The 10,400-nt window shown below is 34.6% G+C and overlaps 1 protein-coding gene and 1 pseudogene across 1 annotated transcript; one reads left to right on the forward strand and one right to left on the reverse strand.

Moving 5' to 3' along the window:
• The first annotated feature begins 6,631 nt into the window (after window positions 1-6,631).
• On the forward strand, window positions 6,632-7,565 carry TET15 (tetraspanin15). The gene is made up of 2 exons (XM_078998441.1): window positions 6,632-7,180; window positions 7,269-7,565. The coding sequence occupies exons 1-2, from the start codon at window positions 6,632-6,634 to the stop codon at window positions 7,563-7,565; spliced, it is 846 nt and encodes a 281-aa protein (XP_078854567.1).
• An 854-nt stretch (window positions 7,566-8,419) lies between these two features.
• On the reverse strand, window positions 8,420-10,104 carry LOC145051425 (UDP-glucuronate 4-epimerase 1 pseudogene; annotated as a pseudogene).
• Between the last annotated feature and the right edge of the window lie 296 nt (window positions 10,105-10,400).

Raw genomic sequence — 10,400 nt, forward strand, 5'->3', positions numbered from 1 at the left:
AAATGAACGGGCTGTTATCGTACGGAAGGATCGGACAAGTGCTTGGTGTCAAGTGATGACTTAGACACACACAATGATCCTAATTACATATGAAGACATATGTATATAAATAATTAGTGATTATAACACTAATTATACAAGTAACAACATTTAAGCGCGAGGACAACACTTTTGGTCAAGTGCTAGGAGGCTAATGGGTTGCAACAAAGAAGTGCAATGCCCCTAATGGAAGTTTAAGGTCAAAAGACCATATTCATTTGAGTTTACGGCCCAGGGGAGTAAGCTCCTGGCCGTAAACTCTAAATCAAGGCTTGGAATGGTACTTTGAATTACTACAACTCTAGTGGGAATTGTTTCAAGGCCTATACAAGAGTTTGGGCACCACATTGACTCCTTTGGGGAGTTTACGGCCCAAAGACCCTTTTCCCTTGGAGTTTACGGCCGTAAACTCCCTTGGGAGGGTTCTTATTGTCTTTTCAAGTGTCTAACAATTCTAGGAACAAGTCTAGGTTTCAATACTTGGATTAAGGGAGGTTTAAGGCACTAAATGGGACCATTTGATGGAGTTTACGGCCATAGAACTCTTTGGGCCGTAAACTCCCTCACACATGAGGTCCTAAGAATTTTAACTAGTCCATATCTCCTCTAAGTACTTGCCCTAAAAGTTTCTTGGCCTATGGAAGTGTTTAGGGTGTCCTTTGACCCCATTTAAGGAGTTTACGACCCAAGAAATACTCTTGGCCGTAAACTCTCAAACACTTATGCTTTTCATGATTTTCCTTGGTCCTAAACCCATTAAGGTGCTTGCTAAAAATGAAGACTAAGCCCTAGGAAGAGTTTGAAGGGGTTTTGGCCCTAAATTTTGGAGTTTACGGCCTAAGGAGCATCTTGGCCGTAAACTCCCTTCCAAAGTGGGTTTCTAATTGTTTTGTTGGTCTAGAACACTTGCTTAAGGCTTCTAGGTTTTTGTTCTAAGGCTAGGGATCACAAGGCACTCATTTGTGCCCTTAACTTGGAGTTTACGGCCCAAGAGGTGGTTCCTTGGCCGTAAACTCCTCAAACTACTTGCTTTTGATTTGTTTCTAGCCTCTAATGATCATACACTAGGTCCTTAGTTAGTTGCCTAACACGGAAATGGGACTATGTGGCCTTTAGGCTTGATTTTGGAGTTTACTCCCCAAGAACGTTCTTGGGCGGTAAACTCCCGGATCTTGTGTTTTGAACATGTAAACAATGTTATAAAGCATATAACAAGTATTAAAACACATTTAGGGAAGTAGACTCACAATCTGGGACAAAAACCCGAAGATCCGTGAGAGAGTATTTGGCTTTTCTCTAATTGGAAATCAAATAATGAACCAATTTGGTTCAGAATTCTATTTATAGTCCAGAGATTTTTGGCAGAAAATATTTCTATTCTCGGAATGGATTCTAATGACCTAGAGTAATGGATTTACAGTGTTGCACAAAATCCTAGTGCAACCACTCTCCTAATAACTCCTTAGGTGTAAAACCCTAAAACTGCCAAACTTATTCCAAAAGTTTGAATTCTCACTGAAACAGCTCTACTTCTATTGGACTGATGTGGTTTGAATTGAATGGAAAATTTCGGGTTGTCACACATAGGGACATCGCGAGTAATCAAGCCCCGAACCAACATCTAGTGTCCGAAACTGTCGCATTTCCGAGTCTGGTGAGTTCATACCCCTACCCTTTTTCACTGTTTTCACTGTTTTCAGGGGGAACACAAGCAAAGTACAAGGGTTTCTTGTACTCAAAAACTTGTTTTCGTGTGTGTGTTTCACATTTTATATGCTTTTAATACTGATTGATACAACTGATAACCATTCGAACATGCAGATCACGTAAACATTTATTTGTGAAATGGGTTTTATAAACTGTTATGTTTCATATATTTCACAAATGGTTTTCCACATTTTATCAGTTAAAAGCATGACATTAGAACACATGAACAATACAACTTGTACACTGTTTGTCCTCGGTAACACTCCACAGAGATACGCGAGTGGAGGACTATCATATTATTACTAGTAAATTTGTTATTCCTGTATGATTGGAGACACGTCCTCGGCGAACACTCCACAGAGATACGCGAGTGGAGGACTACACCCGTAACCAGAATCTCTGGGATTTAGAGAGCGTGACTTGAGTGTATAGATCTATACGGGGCTGACTACCCCACACCTGGCTCCTAGCTACAGCCGAACCGAAATGGTTCAAGGGTGACGAAAGTCATAAGGATGTGGACTACTTATTGCCACAGGTTTAGTCTATCGTATGGTTATGGAACTCGCAATTAGGATAACAGAAATTTACTTATAGTAATAATGAGCAACTTTATACACTTCACAAGATAACCAGGTTTCGGTAAACATCTTCACATTGGAAACCAACATTCAGGAAAGTATGGGACTTTCCTGGGGAAACATTGAACATAACCACGTATACAGAAAACATCTTTTACAATGATAACCAACATTCAGGAAAGTATGGGACTTTCCTGGGAAACCTTGTACATAACCAGGTCTAACAGAATTACATCTTTCAAATTGAAAACCAACATTTAGGAAAGCATGGGGCTTTCCTGGGGAGCATAAACATAACTAGAAAAGTATAACAAAACGGATAATCTTACATCTTTTACAATTGGTAAAATACAATCGGGAAAGTATGAGACTTTCCTGGGGATACATTGGTACTTAAATAGAACAGTATAACAAACCGGACAACCAAACTGTACATTTTTCACATGGGTAAACGTGTTTTCAGTGTACAAATTTACTATACTTTACATATTGTGAAACAACCAACTTTTTAAGAAAATGAGGGATTTTCTTGGCGTGTGTTACATTTTCAGAAACAGAAAGGAAACATGAACACTTTCACAAATCAAAAACCACTTATGAACTCACCAGCGTTATGCTGATTTTCAAACCGCTTGTGTTCTCAGGTCAACGTTAGTACAGGTACCTGAAGATCCACTTAATCCAGGATGGAGTGCATACAAGACCCGTTCGTTTTGTCTATGTTTATACTATGTATCACAACTGTATAACTATATCTTTTGAAACAAATGTAAAACTTTTCTATATGTAATGTAATGGTTGTTCTACTTTACTTACTATGTGCATTGGATTTGATACTCAACGTGGAGTCAACCCCGAAAATGTTTCCGCCTTCGGTTTTCGGGGTGTGACATATTATAAATATGACTCTATAGCCGTACATTACTCATGGTATAATTATACACTTCATGTGTATAAATGTACACTTATTGTGTATAAATATACACTTATTGTGTATAAATTTACCATTTAGAATAGAATACCCTAAATACAATACATAACTAGCATACAGACTTTCTAAGTCAACAAAAAGTCCTTCAAAAGTAAAACAACTTTCATGCAATGCACTTACCACATAAGAAAAGTTATATAGTTCAAATCAATTATACATCAAAGTGTGTGTGTATATATATATATATATATATATATATATATATATATATATATATACTCCTAGTAAAGTTGCCTCAAAGATCTTTCTTGTGTGATCTCTTAATACCTTACAATGCTACTAATTACCCTACAAGTCATAATAATACAATATAAAACTTCTAAAATCTTTTCTCAAGGCATTCATAAGATTTTATTACAAACATGACTCATACAGTTGTACATTACTCATTATACAATTATACACTTCATGTGTATAAATGTACACTTATTGTGTATAAATTTACCATTTAGAATAGAATACCTTAAATACAATACATAACTAGCATACAGTTCAAACAATAAATTTCTAACAAAATGCATAACAAGCATAAAAGTGTACGAATTGGTGTGTATATTTGGGTAAAATGAGTTAATGTCACATTTCTTTATGACAATATAAGGTTTATGCCTAATTCCAATTCCTAAACAAATTCCAATGATTTTTTTGTGGTTGTTAAGACTAAAAATAAACTTATTTTATGTCATTTTATATCAAATTACTCTAATGTCTTGACCAAATAATAACTTAAGGTCTTCATGATTTCAAGAGTGTAAATATGAAGTCACTAACACTTACTTAACATTTTAGTAAAAAATGCCTTAATGTCTCCTCTAGATTATGTTCTTAAAACTTGATGATCCATAAGGATTCTCCTAATATGTTTTACACATCATAACAATTCAAATTCCATACCAACAAATATGTTCATGACTGAAAGTTTTTATCAATCCTTTTTTATGAAATACTTTAAGGTTTATAGATGAACATATGTTTATGGATGGTAAAGGTGATTGATCATTGTTTCTGAAATGTACTAAGGTTCATAGATAAACATATTTTCATGGAAGAACATATGTTCATAAATGAACATGAGGTGATAGTGTTGATTATGTGTTATGGTAGTACGTAGCAGGTATTTGATAGAATGCTTCAACAAATTGATTGTGAAGGGAAAAACTAGAATTCAATAAATGTACAATACAACCAGAAGTGTTAAAGACTAACAATCAAGATTGAAAAATTGGAATTTAGTGGCTTAAATGGCATTTTAGTTCTTGGACAATATTGGTTAGATTACAAAATAACATTTTGGTTTATCAATTTAGTTACAAAAATATCCTTGTTTTGTGAAAGAGAATATCATGGTACTTACAAAAATATCATTGTACTTATAATGATTTGATTACATAAGTAACTTTTTCATTTTTGACAATGATGTGGCATCGATCTCTAGAATTGGCTTTGTTAGCATAACTTCGTCTTCGATTGGATCTGGGTTCACAATTAGAATGAAAACTCGTGAGTCATGTCCCGGGACAACGCTCTAAAAATTTAGTTAGTTTTCCAGCCAAGGTTTAGAATGAGAATAGAGAGTGAGAGTGAGAATAAGCATGTCCCTTTACCATTTTCGAGTGTGGACTTTTATAGTAAGGCTTTGGTGAAGGTTTCACCTTTAGGGGACATTAATGTCAGCCTACCTGGGCGATAACGCTCATTGGAGGACCATTTATTTTCCTAAACAAGGTTTATTTGTATTAAATTTAAAATTTAAAAATGGGTTGATTTTTCTCACTTGTAAATTCTAGAAAAAATTACTATGATTATATATGAGGGGTAACAAAACTTAAGTCTTAACCACACACACCAAAAGGCAGAAATATATAGAAAGACAAAAAAGTATGTTGCTATCACAAAGATAAATTACAATGGAAGAAAAAAAAGTACATTGATATCAAGATAACATCCATTTCTCAAAAAGTTTATGACTCCAGGTAGAAAGCTCGCATCCATGTATAAATTAAGAATAGAAATTATGCCTACAAGTTCTTAATGTCTTTATGTCACTGGATGTTAACGTTATAAAACTTATTTTGTTAATTTATTCAAAAACAAAATCAAATATATTACAATGATATCATCCTACTTTCATCTATTTTGCAAAGTAACTAAAAATTTATTGCAACTCAACCATTTTTCAAACTAATTAATAAACCTTATAACAATTTATAACATTGATAACATGTGGCTTTCATTCCTTATGAAAAGTCTTATGTCTTTGTTTTTGACGGATTTGACCACTTGGTGCTCCTCCATTATCTTAGAATTATTTCATTTTGAAGGAAAGTTTTTGACCCGTGATGCACTTCCATGGCCCCCGACCATGTACAATTTGAGTCACCTCATTTTTTCTCCTTGTAAAACACAATAAATACATATATAATCAAGGGTACGCTTTTATAATGTCTAATAGCTACAAACCAATTAACCATTTTGACAGTCCTAAGTTGAAGTTACACCTTTGACAAGGATTGTAAAACAAAAAAACGCTTTACATAAACTTCATTAAAGGACCCAAAATGTTTTAAAAGAACATGTACTTTGGCTATTTATTCAGGTAGCCCAAAACCTCTAATGCTTCATATACTCCACACAACAATCAATCACCAACACATTCTAGCAATACCAAGTCGAATTAACAATTTCGACACATTTGCTAAAATAAATAGATTTAGGTTGTTCAACAGGTCAAATGAGTAAAATCTAACACCTTAGCTAAAACCAAACCGAACCAATTGTTCTTCTGATTTCGATTTCAATGCTTGTATTTAAACATTATATATTCAGATACGAACATTGTCGATTTCAATATTGTGTTTTTAAAATTAATAGTTGTTCTCTTTTTCTCTGAAAATTTTATGCTCATTTTTGTTGAATGTTTTGTTATAGCTTCTAATTAAATCTTGATAAGTTGATATGAACAATGTTCATATATGATAATATGAATTATAAAGTATGTATGTATGTATGTATATTTATATGTTATGTATGCATGTATGTATATATTCTCCAAAAGAGTTTTATATATAACGAAAGTTACATAGTAAATTTAACTACTTATCCTCAACAATATCTTGTTAGAGATATTATAGCAAACGTGAAATATAGTATCGTTTGACTTTTCATGGTTTTACTAACAAAGTAGAATCTTTTACCAAATCAGTTCTTGAACTACTTGTTGGCTATAAATATTTATTCAATCGGTTGCTACTATTTACAAGCTAGTAATCACTTTGCTCAACAGTCAACATCGAGAATCATTTTTATCTAAAAAATGGCTGAAGATGCAAGGCCGACAACAACACCGAAAACTCATGTCGCCAACAATCATCAAGATCCAACAATGGCAGAAGCTAAGGCAAGCCCTATAAAACGTATCATGTTACCATTTACCATACTCTCATTCCTTCTTTCTTTCCCTATCCTCTTTTGTGTCGTATGGCTTTTATACATACGAGAGGGCAATTGCGAACACCTATTACCATTAGAAAAGCTACATGTCGGGATTGTGTTTGGATTAATTGTCTTGTTTGTGATCAGCAATGGCGTACTTGTGTTCTTGAGATCACGATTCCTTATGTTGGGATTGATCCTTGTTATGGTGCCCCTTCTTGTGATTCTCACAATAGGATTAGCACTCATCGGAGCATACACGATAGATGGCAGGTTGATACCAGGTTCACCAGTGTGGTTTAGTATGATGGTAAATAATTATAGTAATTGGAACGCTATTGAATCTTGTATATACAATACAAGAACATGTCAAGATTTGGCCTTTCAATGGTCATATGATTTCTCCACGAATAAACTCTCTCCAATAGAGGTATTATATATTTCTTTCATGTACTAATAAACACACACAAACTTATGAATTAATAATGTATATGTTTTTTGTATTTGTTTGTTTTTAGTCGGGGTGTTGCATACCACCATCGATTTGTGACATGAAGTATGTTAATGCGACATGTTGGGAAAAGAAACCCATAGTTTATGAAGTCTCAAATGGTGAATATGATATCGATTGTGATTTATGGCAAAACGATGCTACAAAGTTGTGCTACGATTGTTATGCATGCAGAAAAGGTTTTATAAGTACTCTACGTCAAAAATGGTATAGGCTTGGAGTCTTTCTTGTGGTAGTGACAATCTTGCTTATTGCTTCCCATATGTTGTTATTTATCACTACGATGTGGGAATGCCATGCATGATCATAGGTTTACTGTTATTTGAGATTTTAGGGCAACTAGTGCCGGTTTCGTAAGTACTTTTGCAATCGTACATATTCCATTTATTAGTAATTTTGATGTAAGTCTTGGTAGCCTATTTTGATCTTACAAATAAACCAATTGTATATACAATTATTCAAATAAATAATGTATCGTTCGTGGCATATTTAATGGTTTTATGTTTAATTGATATTTTTATATATAAATAAAAGGGTAAATATAGGTATAAAGTATAAACATCGTTGGTTGTGAAAAAAAGAAAATGAGGTTACGATCTATAATGTGAAAACAATAGTAAGATGTTAATATGGTTTCCATCGTATAATAGTATTTTTCAAATTCTCTATAATAAATGAAAGTTTTTTTTACTATTTGTCACACTATTATTCAATTTGTTAAATGTTATTTTATGGTTATTTTATGAAGTTTTCATTTTTATTAAATTTCATATAATATGTTAATATAATAATTGCAATAAACATAATAATAAATTGATATTAATTTCATTAATGAACTTACCTTTTAATTTCAAAATTCTCAAAATTAAAGCTTATTCCTTTTTTTATTTAAATGATTTGTTTAAATTTAAAAGATACAAAACATATTTATTATAATAATTCATTATTTTTCTTATTTTCTTATAAATTCAAAGTTCTTAAATATTTTAACATTTATATTTAATTTTTTTTTTAAATTAATCCATGTAATACATTATTTTTCTTACAATTAATTAGTTATAATCACATATAAAAAAGAGAGACGCCCTTTTAAAACCGAAATAATCCTTATCATCATGTGAAAATTGCAACAATTTAAAAGATTATATTTGAAAAGTTACAAACATTAGTTCCCTTTGTTTCTAATACAATATATACAAACAAATCGAAATAAAAACACCAAATGATTGTAACTTAAATCTCTCAAAACATCGTCTATTTCTAATTTACATATTAAATCAAACGTTGCGGTTTTGGACGAACGGTTTGCCATAATACCACAAATACCATTTCACAAACTCCTTCAACCCGGTTTCCAAATCAGTTGTCGGTTTATACCCGAGTTCCTTCTCAGCTAAACTAATATTCGCTTGCGCAAATAAATCATCGCCACTTTCAGACATTTCCACCACATTTGTAGTTGCCTTCATCCTTAAATTTTCCTCAAGTATACTCACTAAAGTAGGTACAGTCACCGGAGACGCATTGCCCAAATTAAAAATCCGATAAGGGGCAGTTCTGTTTTTCGACCTGCCTGACCCGACCGACCTGCCCGAGGTATCCAATGACGCCACACACCCTTTCACCACATCATCAATGTAAATAAAGTCACGGGCCAAGTCAGTATGATTCTTGGCTCGATACACTGTTATCGGTTTACCCAGTAAAATATTTCGAATAAATGAAAAATAAGCCATATCGGGCCTTCCCCATGGGCCATAAACAGTGAAAAATCTTAACCCGGTTATTGACAACCCATAAACCCGGTTGTATGTTAGGGTGATCTCTTCTCCGGTTCTTTTGGTAGATGCATAAATTGAAACGGGTCGATCGACCCGGTCCGATTCTGAAAAGGGTACTTTATTGTTTATGTTTACACCGTAAACTGAACCGGAGCTTGCCCAAACAATGGCGGGCTGAGGATCGGCGGACTTGCATCGTTCCAGAAGCGTGACAAGACTGGCGACGTTGCTGTGGACATAAGCGTATGGATTCTCGACGGCGTATTGAACGCCGACCTGAGCAGCAAGGTGCATGACGTGGGTAAAAGCTATGGTGTCAAAGAGGACGGCTAAGAGGCGGCGGTCGTTGATATCACCGTCGACGATGAACACGCCGTGAATGTCTAGCAACGCCCGCCGGGTTTTCTTCAACGAGGGGGCGTAGTAATTATCGAAGTTGTCAAGGCCAAGGACGCCGTCGCCACGGGATTTCAAAGCAAGGGATACGTGTGTGCCGATGAAACCGGCTGCTCCGGTGACAAGTACGGATATTCCGTTAGGACGACGGATGTGAGCAGAGGAACGAATTTTTGTCTCCCAGGAGATGGAGTTGTAGAGAAAGCGTTCGCCGGAATCAATGAAGCTCAAAATCGAGGCTGTTAATGTAACCAAAACGAGAGCCGAAAGGAAGATCGTTCTGTTGGAGGAAAAACTCCGGCGAGACGTCCGAATCATGATGAGATTGTTGAGTTAACCTGGGGTTGAAGGAAGCTAGGCGATGAAGGTTCCTCTGGAGTCCAATGGCGGGGTGGGTGGGTGGGTATGTGATTTTTGAAATGATTTCTGTCTCTGATCGATCTCAAAATTCAAGAAAAGGAGAAGGAATTGGGGTTTGTTTTCTCTTGGATTCCCCAAGAGAGAGGGGAATTCAGAGACAGATGCAGAGAAAGGCGAAAGGAATTCGTCTTCACCTGCAGAAGGAATGAAGGAGACCATGGCGATTAAATAGTTATCACCCACAAAACCAAACGAATGAATGAAGGCGATGAAGCACCGTGGGAGAGACTGATTTTTAATTCCATGTTTTTGGTCCTATTTTTTCGGGAGGATCCATATGACATATCCGGAATCAATTTTTGTTTGCAAAATTTCAATAAGTTGGTGTTTATATACCAAAGAGTAAGTGACTCAAAAGTCAAAACGGAATTAACTTTTGATTTTTTTTTCCTACATCATGTATCATTCAATTCGTTAAAGCTATTCATATAAAAGTCAAAACGGAATTAACTTTTGATTTTTTTTCCTACATCATATATCATTCAATTCGTTAAAGCTATTCATATAATGATTAGGTCTTCAACTCAACAATAAAATCGGTT

This window comes from Lactuca serriola, chromosome 5 (assembly GCF_051521515.1).
Source record: "Lactuca serriola cultivar US96UC23 chromosome 5, Lser_US96UC23_V15, whole genome shotgun sequence".
In the NCBI taxonomy this organism is placed as follows: domain Eukaryota; kingdom Viridiplantae; phylum Streptophyta; class Magnoliopsida; order Asterales; family Asteraceae; genus Lactuca; species Lactuca serriola.